General features: G+C 32.5%; 2 protein-coding genes across 5 annotated transcripts; one reads left to right on the top strand and one right to left on the bottom strand.

Annotated features, from left to right (window-relative positions):
- The first annotated feature begins 2,053 nt into the window (after positions 1-2,053).
- Positions 2,054-8,889, top strand: LOC101219479 (probable aldo-keto reductase 1). Of its 4 annotated transcripts, none has more exons than XM_031886410.1 (9): positions 2,054-2,217; positions 2,638-2,805; positions 3,056-3,256; positions 3,383-3,555; positions 4,594-4,690; positions 7,650-7,803; positions 8,353-8,553; positions 8,698-8,734; positions 8,832-8,882. In XM_031886410.1, exons 1-7 carry the CDS (start codon positions 2,158-2,160, stop codon positions 8,541-8,543), a joined length of 1,044 nt encoding a protein of 347 aa, XP_031742270.1. In that variant the 5' UTR covers positions 2,054-2,157; the 3' UTR covers positions 8,544-8,553; positions 8,698-8,734; positions 8,832-8,882. The 4 variants fall into 4 exon arrangements, 3 of the variants coding, with proteins under 3 accessions (XP_031742270.1, XP_011655094.1, XP_011655093.1); XR_969503.2 differs by having other exon boundaries at positions 2,055-2,217; positions 8,671-8,734; positions 8,832-8,889; XM_011656792.2 differs by having other exon boundaries at positions 8,698-8,886.
- Positions 8,890-20,593: 11,704 nt separating this feature from the next.
- Positions 20,594-23,260, bottom strand: LOC105435478 (amino acid transporter AVT1I). The gene is made up of 3 exons (XM_031885342.1): positions 23,134-23,260; positions 22,103-22,710; positions 20,594-21,281 (listed from the first exon to the last, which is right to left on the bottom strand). Exons 1-3 carry the CDS (start codon positions 23,210-23,212, stop codon positions 20,763-20,765), a joined length of 1,206 nt encoding a protein of 401 aa, XP_031741202.1. The 5' UTR covers positions 23,213-23,260; the 3' UTR covers positions 20,594-20,762.
- Positions 23,261-23,462: the final 202 nt, after the last annotated feature.

The following is a 23,462-nucleotide window of genomic DNA, read 5'->3' as shown; positions in this document are numbered from 1 at the left end:
CTATTCGAGAAGAGTATTGCTCGATGGTTTCAGAAGGATTTTTCTTTATGGTGTAAAGGGCGGATATGAGATCTTGAATATTGGATCGGGTATTTGAAGAGTATCGCTTTTCTAGGGAGAACCACAATGTTTTTTATGAGGGTGAGCCGACAACATGAGCAAGGGCAGAAGGTGATAAGGTTGCGTTTATAAGGGTGATAAGGGCTTGGTCACGGGAGAGCCAATGAAGATGATAAGAACTGGTTTTAGGAGTGGTTCCAGTAGTTGGTGAAGATAAAAATTTTGGAGGACACGAGAAAGAATCGTCAATGTGACCAAACACGAAATGGGCTTTGAGGATGGAAGAAACCTGGTATTTCCCTAGAACATAATTGGTGGAGTCTAGACGAAGGGGAACAAAGTTACAAATATTGGATAGCAAAAAGAGAGTGGAAGTAGGAACAAATTGATTTTGTGGTGATGAATTTGTGGGGATGGGATTAGGAGTTTTAGTGGAGATGAGATCAAATTGAGAGTTGGAGGTGGCCATTAAAGAGATATGTTGGAAAAAAAAATTATTTTGAGGTATGCTCTGATACCATTAAATAACTATAATGAATTTATAGAACTTACTTGATTATTTTCATTGATAGATGTACATATTTATACATAATACAATGAGGTAAATATGGTAAAATATAATGAAAGATAATTTACAATTAAGAGCTTAATTACAAGAGAAGATATGAGATCTTGATTGAGCTTAATTATAGGAGAAGATATGGGATCTTGATGTGTTTCCTAATAGAACCCACCAATCTAGTCACCGTCGTCGAATAAATTTATTTAGAAATATGGATTTTAATGACACTTGATATCAAGAAAAAAAATGGAAGGAGGGGAATAAAATGTGTCGTTAAAAATAAAAATGTGAAAATTTTCATGACATAATTTTCCTGACACAAATTGAGTTTTCTTGACATAATTTTTGCGTTGTTAATTAACGACGTAAATTATGTGTCATTAAAAATCACCCTAATAAAAATCCCTTACTTCATCTCTCTTGCGAATCACAATCGCAAAAGTCCCTTACTTCATCCCAGGTCGTCGTTGTCTTTCTCTCCGCAAACGCTCTCCAGCGACATTTCTCCCTCTCTCGCAAACACTCTTCACGACTTTTCCTCTCTCTCAAAAGCTCTCCGCTTGCCTTTTGAAGGAGCTCACCAAATTTACGGGTAGTTGAAGAATCCATGAACCATGAGATCGATCAAGTTCATTTATGAGTTAGTTTGATTATATTAGGTCACACATACATGTATTACAACTAATTTATCTTTTGGATTATTGTAAACCTTTACCGACAATGTAATTTACATTTTTTATTTTCAACAAAAAGAAAAAATTCTAAACATACATGAGTAAGTTGAATTATGTATTTAATTTATTTATATCATTAATTTATATGTAAAAAAATATGGGTTGTGACTTGAAAAATAACGACGCCAAAGTGTCGACATATAACACCTAAATGTTGTAGAGTCGAAGTTTGGTAAAAAAACATTGAAATTGTGTATTTTTTTTATTTTGTTATAAGGTCGGTTGTTTTTGTTATATTTATGATAATTAACCTATTACATATTAATAATTCACTTTTTCTAAATAAAAATAGTAATAATTTACTCTAATAACGTAAAGGAATCCAACCCAAATGTCTCGTAGTCCGGTTGGGTCTATTCTTTTACACAGGTTGTATGAGTCCAGAAATTTACAACCCAAACCACTGGGTTGGTTCTAAAAGCTACGTCAGTCCAACTCAAAATAATGAAGGTGATCATGGATGATGTATCAAGTGATGTAAGGCGAAGTCTAAAATGTCTTAAATGGGCGTACTCAATTAAAGGAAAAGGAGGTGGAAATGCGTAATCAATGATTTAAAGGTTCAAAACAAACAAATATTTTATATTCAATTTGAAGTGGGAAACTGTGATGTAAGCAATGATGGATGGATATCCATTTGTTCATTCCTCACGTGATATTTCCTTTGCTACTATTCTCCATCAGCATTTTAGTCCTGTATATACACAGACACACGTATAAAAGCTCACATATGAGGATTGGTTAAACGGAGTAATAAAAGGATCCACCAACTTTCTGCTTCCAAGGTTTAGAGGGAAAACAATGGCAGAGGGGCAAGGAGTTCAAATTCCTAGGGTGCAACTTGGAAGTCAGGGACTTGAGGTATAACTCATATGTCTCTTGTAGATCCTCCCTCTTTTCCCCCCACCCTTTTTGTTGAAACTGGATTTGACTGTCAAAAGAAAACGAACTTCTAGTTGGATCGAAACATTATTTATGATAACTTTTAAAATTAAGTAATTTAATTGGTTTTTTTTTTTTTGGTTTACAGACAACTTTTAACATCATGTACTGATTTGAGCAAATTGGGTGGAAAAGTTGTATAGTGAAAAACTAGAAAATAATTGTTTTGAGGAAGACTTAAAAGGTTACTAATACTCTTGTTTAAAAGGAGGCTTTCTTTTTCATTTGAGAAATGAAGATATGTAAAGTATTTGAGAGGCTTTTTGGCATTGAGCTTTCCTAATCTTTGGTTTCGCCTCATTTATTACAAATCTTATATTTGTATAATATAATACACAGGTCTCAAAATTGGGATTTGGATGTATGGGCTTGACTGGAGTCTACAATTCTTGTTTATCTGATGAAGATGGTATCTCAATACTAAAGGAGGCTTTCAATAGGGGAATCACTTTTTTCGATACAGCAGATGTATATGGACCCCACTCCAATGAAATCCTGGTTGGAAAGGTACTCACCTCTGCTTCTGAAGTATTGCAAACAGAATGCTGAACTAATTCCAAGTTTGAGTTTAGTTTCAGGTTTTTTTTCAAGCTTAAATTTCTTATGACTGCTTGTTTGCACTGTTTGTTTTCCTCTTTCTTTCTTTTTTTTTTTTTTTGCACTGTTGAGAATCCTCTTATAGTGAAATACCTGTTTAGAAATATTTTTCATTGACCTGTCTTTTCGTTTTCTTTTTTACTATTTTTTCATCTTTCAGGCACTGAAACGGTTACCAAGAGAAAAGGTTCAGATTGCCACTAAGTTTGGAATTACAAGGATTGGAAGTTCAATGACAGTAAATGGAACCCCAGAGTATGTGCGGTCATGTTGTGAGGCTAGCTTGAAACGACTTGATATAGATTACATTGATCTCTATTATCAACATCGCACTGATACATCTACATCTATAGAAGAAACTGTAAATAAACTCTACTCATATCCCCTCTTTGTTGTCGTACACTAATTTCTTGTTCCTTTTTGTATTAGTGATAACACTAACTAGTACCAGTAGATTAATTTTGAGATATATGTTCTTGATTTGTAGATGGGTGAACTGAAAAAACTTGTGGAGGAGGGAAAGATCAAATATATAGGTTTATCTGAAGCTAGCCCAGACACCATAAAGAGGGCACATGCAATTCATCCTATTACAGCTCTACAGATGGAATGGTCCGTCTGGACACGTGACATCGAGGAGGAGATTGTTCCTCTTTGCAGGTACTGTTTGACATTTTAAACCCAGATTTTCCCTACAACTGATATATTGTGTTCAGAATTAGGAACTACAATTCAAAATTAAGGCCTCTCATTAACGAAATGAAAGGAGTCCATTGATAAAATGAAAGGAGTCCATTCATAAAATGAAAAGAGTCCATTGATGTGAAAAGAGTACGTTAGGATCAGTGGGCTTGTTGTGTGTTGAAAGCCCAAGGGTTCATTTGTATTTTATGTAACCCTATTTATTCTTTCCTTTTTTATCTTAGGTTCATGTTGTCTGTTAATGTTCCCCTTTGTATTATTTGTGATATGAGAAAATAATAAGAAAACTAATTGTACCCTGGTTTTTCTTCCTGTAGTAGGGTTTTCATTTAAATTTGTGTGTTGTCGTTATTTTCAATAGAATCCAATGCTCAAAGTACAAAAAACAGGAGGTTAAAATTAGGAACCACAGTATGGCTTTATCAGATTTGGCAGTAGGTAACAGTTCGTTCAATTGATCTTCTAATGTTGAAGTCGTCCCCTAGACCTGTGGGGTATCCAAATAGTAAGGGATTTTGATGTTTGTATTGGGATATTTAGTATTACCTTCCAAGGTCTTGGGTTCAAGTTTCTGGGTTTTAACTTAATGCCATAGTTGTCCTTGGGATGAATGAGGACTCCTAGAGATTAGTGAGGGTGGGACATGAGCATAATGCAAGAAGAAAGACTCCTCAACACCTTTGTTAAAATAAGAAGTTCAAGTTTGTAACAGATTTCCTATCATTTGTGCCCTTAGATTAAGGAAGCACTTGAGTTATGGACAACCTTTCTAGGCTACAATGAACTATCCAATTTTGGATTTGTATTTTGATCATTGATTATTTTCACATATTGCCCACTGAATCTGTTCGAGCAGGGAGCGAGTTTCTTTAGTTCTTAAATGATTGGCTTTTGTCTTGTTACATTGCTTGATTTGCCCCTTTTTATGTCTATGTTTAAGCTGTCATACTTTTCCTTTGCTAAATAAGACAATATTGGCATGTGATTATTTTGCAGAGAGCTAGGCATCGGCATTGTTCCTTACAGCCCTCTGGGTCGAGGCTTCTTTGCTGGTAAAGCAGTTGTGGAAAGTTTACCTGTTGGTAGTCACTTGGTATCTATCTGTTCTGGACCATTATCTCTTTATCTCTCTCTCTCTTTCTAGTTAAGTCTAATACTCTTTGAATGAAACCAGTCTAAACTAGTAAATATAAAATCTTAGTTAACTCTCAAGGAAATCAGTAGGGAGTTTCAAGAGTATATAAAAGTCTCTCTCAAGGAAAGAAAAAATGACCAAGAATATCATCCTTGTTAACTCTCAAGAGGACACCTTGAGAATCACTTTTGTCTTGAGAGTTAAAAGATTTGGGACTGATTCTAACCTAGAATCACTTTTGTCTTTTTTAAAATCTTCCTATCTAATTTGATATGAAAATTGCATTTATAAGTGTAAAATTTGATACAAAATTAATTTTTATTGATTAAAAGTGTGCTTTGAAGTGATTTAAAAAATGACAAGTGATTATGACAATTTTAAATCACTCCCAAACATATACGAACTCATTTGGCATTGCATAATACCTTTCTTAAGTTTTTTTTAAACATAAACAAGCTTCTTTATTATTGATAATAAATGAGATTAATGCTCAAAGTACAAGAGGAATATACTATGAGCAATAAGAAGAAAAATGACTAAAAAGACAATCAAAATAACGATACAAACTAATCAAAATCCTCAATAACTCAAACAAAAAAGAAGAAAGAACAACCAAGCAAAATTATGCTTTTTCAATAAGAAGCCAAATTATGTGGAAGAATTGCACACTGATAGCTTAAAAAAGAATGTAGATGGAACACCAATAGGAGACAAACGATTTTGAGCCCGACAAGACTTGCTAACAATTTCCAAACCAAAAAATTGCGAAGTAACATTAAATTATTTGAGGGGAGGAAATCATTCTTGCGCTCGACGAGAAAAGATGAAATGAACAACCAACTCAATCGAAATACCAAAAACTAAATTAATTTGCCAACAATAAGCTTTGAGATGAGTGAAGAGGGAACGCTAAGAGAACAACAACTACCCTTGCTGAATTTTCACTAAGCTGAAAACCAAAAACTGCTGAAGTTATTAATTGTTCAATTGGTTGGAAACAGTTCTTTAGCTCAACTTCTTCGATGAATCTAGGGGGAGAACTAGTTCTGAAGTAAGTGTTCAAGAGACTTGAATCCCAAACTCTATCTGAAGCCTTCAAACTTTACAAAGAAATTGATTATTAAACCAAAAAGTGACTAAAATCAGATCTCAAATGAAAATTAGTTTGCATTTTTCTACTATTGACTTTAAAATTAAGTGTTCAAGAAACTTGAAGATAAGCAAAAATAAGTTGCGTGTTGCCATCTAAGGAGAGATGACTAGACGATTAGATATACTAATCTCCACATGCAAACTGCCATCCTAGGCGAGATGGCTAAGAGTTTCGCTATAATCTTCACGCACTTGTCACCATCCTAGGTGAGATGGCTAGGCAAGATGAGATGTAATAATGATATTATTTTTTATTTCAACAAAGTATTTTTAAAATACTTTTGCCGTTTTATAATTGATTTGTCATAATTTATTTCAAACGTTTTAATTATGTTTTCTACTTAATTCCCAACGTTTCAATAATTAATTACCAAATGTTTTTTTTATTTAATCACCAAGTCTATTTTAGTCTCCTCACTTTCTAAACACGGGTCTTTCTTCATTTTGAATGTACGAGAAAAAAGCAAGAAAAGCTTTCTTTAAAAACTTTCTTTATGTGAGATTTATGAGCAAATCAAAGTGTCCATTTGAGTGTTGAGATTCCAATTAGTTTCCAGTGCAATTCTGATTGAAGAACAAGACAGTTTTATCCTAGAGACGACGGGGCTGTACGAATCTGTTCACTTAAAAGAGCAGAGCCGCGAAACGTGTTAAAATGAGCGAGATCCACAACTCAGCCTTTTATCTTAACTTGTTTTTATCTTGTAGTAGATGATTTGACCCGGCAATCTGACCAGTAGACGAGATACAAGGCAAATTGATCACGAGTTTTGTCTAGGCGATACTGCCTTCTTAGGCATTCCAACAGCTCTTGACTGAGAGTTTGGTTTTTTACTTAATAAACAAGAAAATGCAATTTATCTCCTTTCTAGAGGAAGGAACTCTCCATCAACAAGGAGATTAACATCCAAAAAGCTTAAGGTTCAAAACATTATAAAAGTAAGCATATACATATATATATATATATATATATATATATATATATATATATATATATATATATATATTTAACCCACGTCACCTAACCACCATTTAACCCTGGTTAGGTGAATTACCCAAACTGCACCTCCTAACATAAGTATGTATAATCGGTGGTCTAACAAAGAACTTACTCATTTTCTTTGATTGCACCTTTACGGACTCTCAGCGGAGTTCACAGTGACCTTTGGATTTACCTCATCCTTACCTTCTCTGGCTCTAGTGAAGCAGATTTCAGCTTTTGAAGTTTCAACTCGTTGAAATTTTATGACTGGATAAATGGATTTCTAGTGTATTGTCCACGCATCCTTGCTTTTAGAAGAAACTCAAACTTGAATCACATTCAACCCCTTCATCCTTCAAAACTTGATTTAATCTAATAGCATCCACTGGATTTGAAAAATCATAAAGAAATAAATCTCCTCTGACTTTACCGGGTGGATTGATTGATGAAATATCACCGAAGTCCAAGAAAATATTACCTCTTTTTTCTCATCATTTATTTTAAGTGTTCCCGGAATGAACCCCCAAAGATTCTCTTTCTACACAACATACCTTTTTCTTAAATTTTTAAATTCAGTTAACTAAAGTTAATATTACATGTTTTTCTTTGCCTTTTTGCTTAATGGTATGGCATGTCCTTCCTGATAAAGTTGTGTCTGTCCATATGACTTCTTGTTTGTTTGTTTCTTTAAAGAGGTAGTTCAACTTTGGTGTTGGTATATATTAGAATTCTTCATTTGTGTTGGGTTCATAATAAAGATATATTGCAAAATTCATTCCTTAGGCTACTCATCCTCGATTTGTTGAAGAAAACTTGGAGAAGAACAAACACATTTACACACGAATAGAGAAGCTTGCTGAAAAACACCAATGCTCTCCTGCTCAGCTTGCCCTTGCATGGGTTCTCGAGCAAGGCGATGATGTTGTTCCAATTCCAGGTGACTAGTAACTTTATAAAGTTTTAATTAGATACAAAACTTCAAATTATGATATTATGTCGTCCATCTCATCAACAACTAAATGATGACGTGACATGTTTACTGAACAAATTTTAGCTGATTTGATTGAGTACGGTAGACCAATGGTGGAAATGAATAGAATGATAAAATTGAATGACACACATTTTAAAAGAGTTGCTTAAAATGACAGATATTTACTTTTGGTATGTCACATGTCAAATCAGCTAACATATGTGCAATAACGACATGTCTTATCATCATTCAATTAACTTTGTTAATCACATGGACTACATAAAATCATAGCTCCAAATTTGAGGATGCAGTTGTTAAAACTTTTTTAGGTTGAAGAACTAAATAGGGTAAATGTTACTTACCAACCTTGTAATAAAAGAACAAGGCTGGATTTTTTTTCATAAACGTAGACTTTTGATCTATCTTTTACTAGTTGCATTAATAAACTCCCAAGACCTGTAAACATCATGCTGAGGCAGAACCTCTCTTTTTATGACTTCTTTCCTATGTCCCAAGGCACAACCAAGATAAAGAATTTGGATCAGAACATTGGTTCGTTGACAGTTAGGCTCAACAAAGATGACCGGAACGAAATTTCTGAGGCCGTACCCGAAAGTGAGGTAGCTGGAAATAGAACTTATGATAACATGGTTCATACAACATGGAAATACGCTATCACTCCAAAAGTGAATGACATCTCAACCTAAAGAATACAAGGTTTGCAACAAACACCTTATGCCAATTTTATGAGATTTGGACATAGAAATCCAGATTATCTTACCATCATTTTGAATAGAGATTTATGATGAGTTCTATAAATGATGTTGCTGATAGAATGAAGGCCATGTTGCTTATCTCCAGGAGGGATTTTGGCATTTCTGAGTTAATAGCTGTAGAGGTACTGCGAACATTGATATGTATTAGAGTCATTATGAAGACTTTGTCATTGTTTTCTGCTTCTCTATTCACCAATCTTTCATCTTTCATTTGTGTAGAATTTGTCTGTCGCCATTGCCGTTCTCCAATAATACAGGCTCTGATTCGTACCTATAAGCATTCCTTTCTTTTCTAGTTATATATTTGGGAAATTATTGAAAATGGCACAAATATAACAAAATTTCAAATTCTAGCATATCACTGTCAGTTGTTTTAGAAAACCAAACAAAAATTTGAAACCTAAACAATTTAAGTCTTGTTCAGTATCGATTTAGTAAAGGAGTCGAATTCTCAGTTAAATTTTAAAAACTATTTACTACACAATTCCCCTGGGCTTTATCTCATTTCCCAATACGGGGGAAGTGTTAAAATTAATCTCATTCTTTTACTCCCAATTTCCACTTCTAATATGGTAGTAGTTTGATTTTTTTGGGACAACTCACGGAGAAATTGACAAAACTAGCACCATTTTGGTTTTATATTTCAAAAGTAGCGGTTTTAGAAAATCCTAATTTTGTTTTTTTTGGTCAATCTCGTCTCAGATTGACCCAAAGATTCTTCACAAATTTGAGAAAACACTTTGAAGTAAATTTCTCGATCTCTCTCAGCCGAATGTGTCATTAAGATTGTGCGTTTTTTTATTAAAATTTTGAAAATAAATGGATATAGCAAAGGATCAAAATACCCATGGAATACCAACTGTTTGATATTCTTACAAAACCCTAAACCCTAAACACTTTTCTCATTTCGCTCGAGAACTAAGCAAGAACACTCCCAAAATCTTTCGAATTTCTCTGATTCTTGCATTTCCAAATTTGAAGAAGCTATCTCGAACTCAAATAAGTCAAGGTAAATTCCTTTGAATGATTCCATAGTTTAGAATTTAGTTTTTAGTTTATGCTTTTTGTTTCTTAGTTTGAAATCTGAGGCAAATGAGAAACTCTATACTTTTGGTGTTATGATGTAGTTATTGTTGAGTTAATCTGGGCTAGTGTTATTGTTTTTCCTGATTTTCTTTGATGAATCTCGACGATTTCATGAATCTGGGTCCGTGCCGATGATGAATCTCGGTCGAGATCTATGAAATTACTGTTGGCTTTTTGGCCCTTAATCTCAAATTAATTTATTTTAATTATTCAATTAATTTATGTTTTGATGATAACAAATCTGATTTTTTTTATTGACAATTTTATTAATTTGAATAGACCATATCGTAGAGCTTGGAAAAATGATTCTAACGCCTCTTGAATCACCCAAATCGAAGTTCAAATGAAGAAAATATTGCTAAAAGAAGCTTAACGAAAAAATACCCGAGATGGTGACGTGGCGACCAAGCATTCAATTTGAACCAATTAGAGAAAGCCACTTGGAGCAATGAAGGAGTAACAAATGTGGCTTTTTGTTATGTTTTATTGGCTTTTATAAAGAAAATGAATTTAAAAGAAAATTGATTTTAATATTATTATTTTTTCTTGTGTCTAACGGCTAGTTTTTTTTTTAAAAGAGGGTGAAGTTGCTTTATTGATTTCTTTTTAAACAAAATATTTTGAAAAGACATATTATTATATTATTATTTGTATTGTGTCTAACGGCTAATTAAGTTTAAATCTCAACCATTCATTTTTCTTTTACTTATATCTAATGACCCAAATGATTTTGAATTTATCTTTCCTCTCTTTTTAAATACTTCACATTTACACAAGATCACAACATCTTTACAATCCTCAAGCAAAAAGCCAACATTGTTATTCTCTCTAAAGCTTCCAATTTTTATTCTTTTCATCTTATTCTTGAGAGCTTCTTATTGTATTGTGAGGATTAAATTTGTGAGCTTCAAATTGTATACTCACTCTTTTAGAGAGTTTTCTTTTGTGTGATTTAAAATTTTTAACATATTGTAACGGTTGGATCCTAACCCGTGGAAAGGATCGGGTTTGCTCTTGAACCCGAAAAAGGAGCAAGAATCGGTTCGGCTCAAATCCGTGGAAAGAGTCCAAAGAAGATTTTCAATCAAAATCCCAATGGGTGCTTGGGAAAGTGGATGTAGGTTGAGTTTAACCGAACCACTATAAAATTACGGTGTCTTCTTCTCTAACTCTTTTCTAATTATTTTTTAATTTAATTTTAGTTACATATTCTTATTGGTTGAGTTTGATTGCATACTTCCATTCATATCTTTTTATCAATCTTGTTATTTAACAAAGTTTACAAAGTTCTTTATTTAAAAATTAGAAAATATCTAATTAGTTGATTTTACTTTTTATTTGTCAAAAAGTTTATTTAAACCCTATTCACCCCCCTCTAGGGTTACCATACCGATCCAACAATTACCCCGTTGAAGCAGTCTCTTGAGATCATATGAGTTTCACTTGCATTATGTAGGGTAACATCGAAGACGATTTCAGTCGAGATTGGATTGAGATTACCACATAGAATGCATGCAAAACCCCATCCCGATGCAATGTTGCCCAAGTTCAATTGCTTATTCCTGGTTTTTCAGTTGGGAATGGCTTGAGATTGACTTGAGATTCATCATAGAATACTGATATACGTGTGTTCTCTTTTTCTTGCAGATGTCTTTTCTTACAAAGATCAATTTTAAGGACTTTTCCTTGGCCAACCTCACAAGTTGTTAGCACTTGGCAAAGATAGTGTCGAACATAAAAAAAGAGCTTACACCCAAGCAAGTGCACATGTTCAAGAAAACAATATTTGGTCACTTTCTAGACATGAAGTTGGTTTTCAATGGACTACTATGCCACCACATCTTCTTGAGAAAGGTTCAAGACAAACGAGATAACATTATTATTGGGATTTATTTCCTAAAACTTGTAGATTGTAAATATATTCCTTTGACCGTTATTAATAAAGTCTTATTATTATAATTTCAATAAATGTTATTGATTATATTATTTGTTTTTTCTTAATAACTTAAATATAATAAACTAACATCTTAAATTGTTTGAGAAGTCTTGAAAAGTATGTAGAGTCATACAGGAATCAATGTTCGAGATCAACTTAAATGGTCTATAGTATAGAGGTAAGGCTGGGTATCTTATCCTGGTAACACTATGGATACGACTTATTTTTTATTTGATACAAATGCAATGATCTAACGCGCTCATATAGGTGACATGCGAGTAAGAGTATTCTATGCAATGAGTTTGCATAAGACCAGACCACAAAATAGTAACCACTAGATGTAACTTCGTTAACTAGTTGGGTTTCTATTTCATTAGAATGACCTAGGTAACTTAATTAGTTTTAATCCTGAGTGTACTATGAACTTCTGTTCGTGAGGGATTGTCATTTGATTCGTACGAGTGAGAGTGACCAAATTGTCAGCTCAATATGTTTATCAATTTGGAGACAAGACCGAATGGGGAGCTGATAACATAATTACACAAGATGGAATTCACTCATTTTCAAGTTTAGGGTTGTTTATTAGAGGAGCACTGATATTTAAAGACTAGAAGTAACTTAGGGGTAAACCAGTAATTCCACCCAGCTAATGTTACGAACACTCGTAAAGGACTAAGTTACTATTATTGGTCTATATTTGTGGACAAAAAAATATATCTACAGTCATAAGAGTTCAACTGTGAGTTTTTAATGGAGTGTACACACAATTAACGAATATTGATTAATGTGGTTAATGAGTTTAGCCAATTAATTTCATATCGTTGTATCTTCTGATGTGTAGGTTCATTAAGTCCCCTTCCTAGCATGTAAAGGGTAATGAGATTTATTTATATTGGTTGTAATTTGAAATGTTTAAATTTACTTTAGGAATTAGTATAATGTATGATGATACATTATAATATAAAGTTTATATTTTAATTAAACTTTATTATATAAATTTAATTTTGGATATGATTCAAAATTAATTTATGAGAGATAGAATATTTGAACGAATTAAAATTATTGGTTATGAGAGAAATTTATATTTGAATACGATTCAAATTTAATTTAAAATTAAATATAACAATTAATTAATAGTTCAGTTTAATTTTATTTAATTAAATTAATTAAAATTATAATATATGTGAGAGATATTCATTAAATATGATTTAAATAAAATATGATTTAATTAATTAATTAATTAGTTTGATATTTTTATTATTTTAATATTTTTTTAAATTAATAAAACCCCATAATTCTCTTCTACTTTATGAAGAAGAAGAAGTTATAAATATGCAGAAGAAAACATATTTTTCAACCTAAGGCATTTGTCTCTCTACGAATTCTCTTAGAGATTTTCTCAAAATCTTTTTCCCATTCCAATTGGTTCCCACAAACTAATCTTATCCCAGGGGATATGAAAGTCTTCGACGAGTGGTGTCCCCAATTCGGTGATTTGTAGATTTAGAGGCGTCAAACTATATAAGCTTTTCTTTCTCTAATCTATAATTAGAAATCATGCTTAGTCTTTAAGTTATAATAAGAAAATCGGTTTCTGTATTATTTTGCCCATGTACATTATATTTTAAGTTTCCAATTAAATTGATCTAAAGTCTTTGTAAAATCTTCCGCTGCTAAGGGCTTTAATCCTTTCAATTATCTCATTTAAACTATTCAGTTAAAAGGTCTCCTTTGGACAGAAGGACTTTGATACAATGATGTGGTTGAGGGCTAGGCTGAGACGTCCCATCCAGTTTGACACTGATAAAGCCTTAAGGTTAAGACGCCTGTACCTTGGCGACTGTTTCAACATGAATGGACCGGAGTTAGACAAAGATTGTAACACCCAGATTCTCTATCTCATTTACTTGCTAGAAAGTTGAGAAGATAAGCTAAGATTTGCTTAAGAGTCTTGGGCTAAAGCAAAGATCTCGGGACAACATCACAGGAAAGAAGTGAGAATCTCGAGCCTTGTTTATCGTGAGAAAAGCCAGAGAGCAAATCTCAGTGCATCTCGAGGCTGTGATAGATCGAGATCGAAAGACAAAAGAGGTAGAGAGCAAATCTCGGGACATCTCTGGGTTGTGTTCAGTCTAGACTGGAAGCAAAAGAAGGTGTAATTAGGATTCTTGGTTGATCTCAACCGAAATCACTTAAAAGCACGTGATGAACATATATTTTGGAATTTCTTTTGCTAAATTAGTGTTTTTTAGACCCAAGAAGTGTTTTAAAGACAAACAAGCCCTCATTTTCTCTCATTTCTTACCATCTTAGCTCAAGAGAGAAGACTAGAAATAAGTGCAATGAGATTTGGGTGTTCTTGGAAGTTTGGAAGCCACATCAAAAGAAGTGTTCCGATCAAGCTTGGTTGGGAGTTCTTTATCAAAAGGGTATTCGAAAGGAAAGATTTTGTTGAGTTAAGTTAAGGAAGAAGATCTAGAGCTTGAGGTTTAGATTCAAGTAAATTAAAGTTTCCTCTTCTTTGTTTAAGAAGGTGTAGAGCATGTTTGCTAGATTTGGATGTTGATTTCAAACTCTAAATTTGTGCAAGAGCTCGTTTTGAGCTTGGGCAAGCTTATAGAAACAATCTTGAGAAAGCTTGTAGAAACAATCTTGAGCAAGCTAAGACCATCAAAGAGTTCAAAGAGATCAAAGTTAATAAGAAAAGAGTTCTATTGAGTAGAAAAGGGAAAAAGTAAAGAAGTTGGAGAAGTTTCCTTTAGTTGGAACTCAAAGTAACTTGATATTTTCTTGTTATTTTCATGGTAAGAGAAAGTGAAGCATATCTATAACCCAAGAATCTAGCCAAAAGTTGTGAGTAGCTAAAATGAATTTAAAATGAATTTTTAAGCTTGATTGAAGAATTTATGTTTTAAAGCATGCTTTGAGTTTAAGCATTTACATATGCTAGATTTATGAAATTATTTACGATACATGAGTTTTAAGTTTAGAAAAGAGTTATGAAAAAGCATGATTGAGTTAAACTTTTAAAGTATTTAAATTGAGAAATGTTTCTTAAAACATGAGATTTATGAGAATGTGCTTGAATGCTAAGTTTCTACAAATATTTGAGCAAAGAGATTACTTAAAGCAAAGTTAGGTTTGAGACTTGCCTAACGCAAGAGTTTTTCGTAAGCATGCTAACTTAAAGTAAGTTAAAGTTTTAGCATGAGATTTCTGAATATGCTTAAGTCTACACCGAGATGTCTTGATCTGATAGCAACTTTATGGGGGAGGTTGTCCTGTGCACAGAGGTCGTGTTGTGAGGGTATCCGGTAGATGCCTAGAGTTTCCATCACATAGACTAGGTAAGAGATGAGGACCTCTATGGATGCCTAGATTTTTCCATCTCATGATAGCTACAGCAAGATTGAGTGCTATTGGCGCCTAGAGTTTTGTCTCATAGGTAATGTATTGAGGGATAGGGCTTCCATACGTAGAGTTTTGTCTTGTAGATACAAAGAGCTCAATGTATATCAAGAAAGAAAGAAAAGAGAAAGTTGAAAGCTAAACATAGTATCAAAAAAATAAGGGGACTTTTCTTGACGTAGTGACCGTCAAGATAAACATTGTATCAAAAAAAATATTTTTCTTGGTGGTCCTTTGCCATGACCATCCAGAAGTCAATTTTGTGTGCGTTAAGAAAAACCAAATTTGTAGTAGTGCATGTAGATGCAGACAGAAACAATATTGAAGTTGGCCAAGAGGAAGGGTCGGCGGTAGATGCATCGCAGGTCCCCAATCAAACCAAACTATCATAATAATTATTGTTATATGCATGTAAATGTAACTCTTTGTATTAATTTTTTTTTAATGTTTTAAAATCCTTCCGATTTAAAATTCTTTATGTTTTAAAATATATTTTTTTTAATCATTTAGCAAATTTGTCTCTAATGTTATAAATTTTTTATGTTTTTCAAAACCTTCAAAATTTAATCTATGAGTTCATAAGGTTTCTTAAATGAATCTTTTCTAATAATTTAACCGTTTTCTTTAAATAAAATTCTACGATGAATCTAGGAAATTTGGTAGTCCAATTTCCTAGAATTCTTGAAGTGAGGGACCAATACGTGTGGGAATCCGAGCTTTGATCCTAGGAAAAAATGAATTTAATCAACATTTTTTTAAAAAATATTTATTTGAAGATTAGTCTATGATGGATTTTGAGAAATTGTAATAATTTCTCATTTTTTTAAGGTGAAAAATTTTCTTCAATATATAGTCTAATTAACGAAATCTTATTTTATGAGTTCATTGTCTGAAGTATTGGAGTAATGAGGCGTAAAATAAGACATTAGTTTTTAAATAAATTAAAAAATATTTTCAATTCAAGATTTGAAATTTGGCCACCGTTTTTTTAAATTGGTGTTGTGGGTGCTAATACCTTCACCATACACAAATAACTCCTGAAATCAACTCAATTTTTCATAAACCATTTTTTAAAAATTATTTAATTTATTTCGGTGTCCAATCACACCGTAAAAAAGATTGGTTGCAACTCCTATTGTCCTTTAAATCTAACTCTTTTGATAATGTAGGCCTCTCCATGTCGTTTTGGACACATGGTGACAATTTTTTTATTGCTATAATCTTATGTGCTTCTGAATCTGTTGTAATCAAGTATTGTAATAGATTCAACCTTGTAATTCTTTCATTTTGGTAATAAACTCACTCTTGTAATAAATTGATTCTTATAATAAATGGGTCTATGGTAATCAATTCATTCTTCTAATAAATTCATCCTTGCAATTACTATCATATTAAATATATTATTTTAGTCAAAGTCTTATTGAGCCAATGCTAATGAGTTGCCCTCATCTATATAGATCTAAGGATAATCTCATGTGAATAGGAGGTCATAGTTAGTTTAGGATTAAGATTAAGTTACATAGGTAATCAATGATTGAAATAATTAGTTTTAAGTAGTAAACGATGTTATAAAGTAAAAGTTACTATTTTATGGTTCAGTCTTATGTAAACGCTTTACATATGATGCCCCCACTTTCATGTCTCTACATGAATAATTCAAGATCACATTGTTTGCACCCACTAAAAAGCAGGTTGCATCCATGGTGTCCCCAAAATAAGGTGCCCAACCTTATTCGTATATTATAGACTATTTAGGTTATATACTCAGACTTGATCCACATTCATGTCATTACATAAAGTTCGAGTTTACTCAAAATGTCGTCGAGACTTTAGTTTATTGGATTTTAGATTATAGTTTTTAATTTCACTAATAATTTCTCAATAACGACCAATATTGCAGAATGTTTAAATGCAATTTTGAAGATGCACAAGCACTGTTGATAATTGCTTTTTTGGACCACATAAGATTTGTGCACCAAGCATGTTGTCGAACGTAGGGAGATAACATCGAGTTGAGAAATTGCATTATCTTACCACAACGAGTCCTAATTGAAATTGGCTGATTTAAGGACCAGAAGGTACGTAGTACGGGTAATAGACCACCATAAGTTGGAGATTGTGGACGATCATATAAATCCTCGCACCAATTTACACAATAAAACTTGCATGTGAGGCGAGTTTAGTTACTAGGAAATTCAGTGTTTGCATGCACTCGCTGCTTGTAGGGGGAGGGACATCAATCTGTACACACTATGCTCCCGTGTCTGCTACATCGAGTCCTGGTTGGCTAGTTATGTTGAACCTATCTTCCCGGTATGTCATGTCTCAAAATGGAAAACTACATAAGGGTTTGCCAATAGAATCATCTTACCACAACAAATAGTTGGTCAAGTTTGTTGTCGGCAATTGGTGTCCATCCCGTCAAATGGTAAAATAGAGAAGAAGATTCATCGGTGTTTTCGGTACAAAGCTGTAGGTCATAATACGAAGGCATGTAGAGCCAAACTTGTTGAGCAATAATACATTTTTGTTGTTGTATTTTTTTTTTTTTTTAAATTTATGAATGAAGTTAATATAAGACTTATGTGTTTCTTTTTCATACACAAGAATGCATTGAAACTCTCATTTTCTTTTTTAATTCATCTTCATACACGAGAATGCAACAAACCTTTACATTTGTACATAAAAAATAAGGAAATCAAATTAAGAAAATTACGAAACATAAGTTGGGGTCTATACATAAAAGGAAATTAAATTCAGAAAGTTAAATTGGGGTCTATACATAAAAGGAAATTAAATTCAGAAAGTTAAATTGGGGTCTATACATAAACAATAAGGAAATTAAATTGGGACCTATACATGATTGATAAAGAAAATTATATTGGGTGTCTCAGTTCATCTCGAAGAGTATTGGGTTCAAGTTTTAGTACCTCATGCTTCTGTTTATTAACTTGGTGACATCCCAAGGTAAGCTTGACCCGAAATTTGTTACTTAATGCTTATGGTTTCAACTCGTGGACATCTCGGGGCTACGTGGGCTTAAGTTCTTTCACACCATCCTTCTGTTTTTGAACTCACAGATATCTCGAGCCATTCGTTGATCGAGATTTTAACCCAAATGCTTCTATTTTTGAACAAATGGATATCTCGAGCCATCTGTGGATAAAGAATTTTAATCCAAAAGTTTTTGTTTTTAAACTTAGGGGTTCTCAAGCCAAATATAGTGTAAGATCCTTTTACACATAATGCTTATGTTATTTAGCTTGGGCCATCTCGAGGCAATTTTGCCCCATGGTCATTCACATAAGTGCTTTTGTTTTTTCAGCTCGGTGCATCTCGTGGCCACGATGGCTTGGAAACAATTAGCCTAAATGACTCTTGTTGCAAATTTGGCCTGAGAAAAATTATCCTCAATTTCTAAATCATTTAAGTTACATGATTTCAAAATATAAATGATTTTCGTCAATCTCATTAGAAGTTTTTTTTAAGCATACCACAATATGTAAATCATTTAGCCTAAACGACTTCCGTTACTAAGCCATCAAACTTACATGACTTCAATATATCAAAATACAAACCTGAGTCTTATTACAATTTCTCTATACAGACCACACAAAGATAAGCATCAATACAAAAATCAGTTAACTGTATTTTAAATTACAAAAAGACCCTATTGGCCCATAATTGTGTTGTTAGTTGTTGACGAAATAGGAGGATGATTTTTTGAATTTAAGGTTGGGAAGGAGGAGTGGGTTGCATTGTATTAAAAAAATTTACAACAATAAATCCCACAATCACCCGCTATCGTTTGTTGGGGTGCATCTGGTACACAATATACTGACCACAGTGTCAGAGGTAGCTAGATTGGGCTTCATTGTGAACACGTCACTGGACTGCATCAGAGTCATGACAACACACCTAGGATCCTCCTTGATCGCATGGCATCCAACCTTCATCGTACAAAGCCTTTACAAAAACAATGTTGTGTGACATGTCATCCCCTTACCACCTAGTCTTGAGCACTTGGCTTGTCATCCCCTAAACCCTAAACCCTAAACCCTAAACCCAAAACCCTAAACTTAGAAAATTGAAGGACAAAGAAAATCTAGGGTTTACCATTTGTTTCATTAAGAATTTAATGACATGTCTGTCATATTTTGTTCCAATATTTAGAATAAATAAAATGATTTAAAAAATAGTTAACCAACGATATTTTACAAAAAAAAAAAAAAAAACTCTAAATTAAATAACCATTTTTAGACTGATTCTCGATCAATCACTTATCAAAAATCATATGTCAACTAATCTCACTAAAATCAATTTTAAGTTATTGTACATTTTTGTAAAATTAGTTCACGTCCAGCACCATTATTTTAAGGAAAAGTGCTTTTTGTTGGAGGAAAAACAATTTTGATTATCTCAGAGTTACTTCCAAATACACTCTTTTTTATATAATATTAGGTTGACCTCAGCCAAGAAGGGCAAGAAAACAATAATGGTCTGACGAGTTTTTCAATCAGGTACGTGAGGGTTTTTTATGACAATTTTCCAATATTTTGTTTGTTATCTGAAAATTAGTCTTTATGTTAAACCTTAATTAAGTAAATTAATTTTTAGTGTCAAGTAATATAAGAGTTGGAGAATGGTCAAAAATGATAAAATGGACAAACTATTTACACTTTACGACAAAATCAAGTCTAATGAGTTTTTTTCATTTAGTGGTTTTCTGTCATAGTGGGTAAATAATTTGTATTTTTTATTATTCTTGAAAAACCTAGAGATCAGAGTTCCTAATTATCGAACCAATGATTCTAAGAATTCCAAAAATGAACACAACAAAAAATCTTTTGAATCATTCATTTACAGCAACTTTCAAACTTAAATTTGAACAATGTATAGGAAATTTTAATAATTCTAATGAAAGTGAAACATACAAAAATTGATTTAGCTATAGTTATAAACTTCAAATTGGATTGAAGCCATCAAGTTAAATGTTTTATCAACCAAATTTAACATATGTAGAAGTTAAATGTGTAGTCAATCATTTTATGAGTTAAGTATGCTTTTGGTCAAGTAACTCAATTAAGTTATATGCAATTTTAACTTTATTTATTTTATTGTTTTGAAAAGTTATTAAGTTGTTAGTCTATAAATAACAATTTGTTTGTCCATCTGTGATTGATTTAGTGTACCTCATCCCAATATGAAGATAGTTATTCTTTCTTTTTTTCTCTTTTGATCTTGAGTTATGTTGAGAGCAAAAATTCAAAAGTTATGTTAGATTTGAGTAGTTTAAGATTGTTGTTCTGCTGGATTATTTAGTCATTATGTCCTATCAAAACGTTGATTAGTATGCTTCAGCAAGTGTAAAGCTATGGAATAATAGTCGTCTAAAGCAGCCTAGCTCAACTATATATTGATCTTCCCAGTTTCCCTTGGATCTTAAGTTTTTATAAGCATGAGATTTTATAAGTCTTTAGTTTTCTTTAAGCTTAGGCCTTTAGTATTTTTTCGGGCTAACTTTTGATTTTTGAAATTGATGTTGTATTTGTATGTTTGAACAGTAATTGTTTTATTGATACATTGTTTTCTCCAACAAAATGTTCATAGAAGAAGAAAAGTGTAAAAGTAGTTCAATAAAATGCACTCTACAAACCAAACATAGCTTCGTAGGTAAGACAAGACATTTGTCCCTTTCCAAGTTGGTTGGTTCAAGATGATCAATTTTGTAATCGTTTTATAACTTCTTTTATTGAAGTATAAGTACCCACAACTCCAATACATGATCCCATCAACATAATCAAACTAATGAACATTAATTTCCATCCAAATTTACGTACATCTTGATTAATCTTGAGGTAGCAAATGCATGGAATCATAATGGAGGTTGCAACACCAGCAAATGCACCTATAAATGCCATCACATATGCAAAAAACGGAATTGACATAGCCACAATGAGAGTGGTGACAAGTAGTAGCGTTCTAATTGTAATTGACATCACAGGAGTTGCTAAAAGTGGAGATGAATCTTCAATGGCATGGGCAATTGGATACATTATAGAACCATATTTTGAAAGAGGATTGACGAGGCTTGTAAAAATTGCTATTTTGGTATTGATTTTATGTTGAGGAAGACTTAAGGTTATTTGGGACTCAATGTTCTCTCCATACATTAGATATCCCAAAATGGCCATCGAACTATAATTTATTGTGCTTAACATGAACGAAACCAATAGAACCTGCAATCCAAAATTTGATATATATTGTCAAGTTGTGAGTCTTAAAAATGAAAAGAATACTAACACAATATACAGCATAACCTATTTTTGTTTAGTCAAGACATTTTGGTTCACCTTTACGTCTGAAATATTCTCATAACACAAAATAATAGTTAGGGTTGTTTATAAATATATAGCTAAATGAAAGAAATATTTATAAATGTAACAAATGTGTAATAGATCTAGACTAGTCTTGTCTATCATAACATAAATAGATACAGATAATAGTTTATAGTAGATGAACTACGATATTTTGCCATATTTATAAATATTTTAAAAACTACTTTAAGTAGTTTTTAAATATTTTCTTAAATGTTGTTTAGTTTCTAGAATTCAGTTTAAAATTCCAAGTACCTACCTAAGAAAAATTAAAATCAAACCATGGAAAAGAAATATAATTGCGAGAAAACAAATCCAAATTTCAATAACCATATGATATAACGCAACTTAAACTTATTTCGTTCATAACCTATTTAAACACCGGAACATATCACAGTCATCCTAACTCGACACATAGATAAAAACCCTAAATTCACCCACCAACTATCAAAAATTCATTTTTCTTAGGTAGCAAGCCCATGTGTGGAAATATGTTAAGAAAACAATAATTTAATAGTTTTTGTGTGGACAATGACCTAATTAACAAATTTTAATATATTTACAATGAAATTAAAAATCTTAAATATCAACTTAGAAAAGGAAGACCTACTTAAAAGGATTTAAAGACCAATGAGAATATATATTTGGGAGGGGGGAAGGTAGAAGAAGAGATGAAGATTTACCTTTGAGAAATGGGTTTTATTCCTCATAGAAGAGCGAAGAGAAGGGAAAACAACATGTGCACAATAACAAAAGGTAAATAAGCTTAGAGTAGTTGGTAATCCTTGAAATTTTAAAACAGCACCCTTTTGTTTGAATCCAACACCGTCTACTACAGCTGCCCACAAGACACAAAAAGTCAAACAAATTGAACCCAAAATGCCACCAAATGAAATATAAGCCAAAGCTCCAAAACTCCTTGGCCATGTAGTTGGTAATATTACTAGTGCAGTCACCATCATATACATCTTCCTTCCATCAATTCTTACACCCCCTACTCTAAAACCTTCATTTGGAAATAGCCTTTCTAATCCATCTCCTCCCATTATCAAAAACTCAACTGCAACCAAATATGATTCTAGATAAACAAATATTGCGACTATTACTCTTCCGGGGCTTCCGAACGCCAATGCCCCCACGTCCGGGTAAGTTTTTATATGCGGTTTTAGTTCCATGCACCGATGGAGAAGTATGCCCATGTAGTAACATATGGTTGCCAAAATGAAGAGAGCAATTAAACTTATCCACCCTCCTTCTGAAAGGGCAAAAGGGATTGATAACAACCCCACACCTAAATTTCCAATAAATGTAACTCATTAGAAATTTTGACACATAAAAGGTGGACCAAAAAACATAAAGAAATAGAGAACCTACGATATAGAGAATAATATATTACAGGAGAGACTAATTCAAATTACATATCAAATGCATGCACTATGGAATTTGATATAACACATTTTTCTGAACCCTTCTTTATGATTAGAAAGATCTCATATTCAGTTGTTCAAAGCGTCACAAATAACTCAATATATTCTAACATAAAACTTAAGATGAAATATTCTAACATTAAATGTATGCACAAATTAAAGGTATTTTAATATAAAACTTAAGATCAAACATTATAATATTAAATGTATGCACAAGTACGTCATTTTGAATATATATAATTCAAGTAAGTAATGCATATAGAGAATAGAGGAATGAAAGGACAGACCCGATAGCGCATTAAGCCCATTGAGACAAGTTCTAAAGAGAGTGGCGCCTTCATTATTCATCAAAACTTGTCTCTCCATTTGGCTTTTGCTTGCCTAGTGCAAATAAATATCCAAACTAATAAAAATAGAATCAATGTTTTTTGCAAAATCAAATTGGAGAGCAATTGAAGTATTCGAACATTATTGTCAAATACCTTCCTTCTTGTATGTGCGTGTGTATAGCACAATTCAAATTCTTCAAACATTAATCACGAAAATCAAATAATAATGATGACAATTTTGTTTTTCCCCCTCAAAAAAATATGCATTATTCTTATGTATCAATATG

The sequence above is a fragment of the Cucumis sativus genome, chromosome 5 (genome assembly GCF_000004075.3).
Source record: "Cucumis sativus cultivar 9930 chromosome 5, Cucumber_9930_V3, whole genome shotgun sequence".
Classification (NCBI taxonomy): Eukaryota; Viridiplantae; Streptophyta; class Magnoliopsida; order Cucurbitales; family Cucurbitaceae; genus Cucumis; species Cucumis sativus.
This window is presented reverse-complemented; position numbering and strand designations above follow the sequence as displayed.

What these genes read in the sequence shown, in the direction of transcription:
- LOC105435478 (XM_031885342.1), bottom strand. Translation starts at nt 23,212, where the DNA reads ATGGAGAGACAAGTTTTGATGAATAATGAAGGCGCCACTCTCTTTAGA. An exon ending in TGGGCTTAATGCGCTATCGG is followed by an intron (nt 22,711 to 23,133) that starts GTCTGTCCTTTC and finishes TTGGAAATTTAG; the next exon opens with GTGTGGGGTTGTTATCAATC. An exon ending in ATAAAACCCATTTCTCAAAG is followed by an intron (nt 21,282 to 22,102) that starts GTAAATCTTCAT and finishes TTTGGATTGCAG; the next exon opens with GTTCTATTGGTTTCGTTCAT.
- LOC101219479 (XM_011656792.2), top strand. Translation starts at nt 2,158, where the DNA reads ATGGCAGAGGGGCAAGGAGTTCAAATTCCTAGGGTGCAACTTGGAAGT. An exon ending in TTGGAAGTCAGGGACTTGAG is followed by an intron (nt 2,218 to 2,637) that starts GTATAACTCATA and finishes TATAATACACAG; the next exon opens with GTCTCAAAATTGGGATTTGG. An exon ending in TACCTGTTGGTAGTCACTTG is followed by an intron (nt 4,691 to 7,649) that starts GTATCTATCTGT and finishes TTCATTCCTTAG; the next exon opens with GCTACTCATCCTCGATTTGT.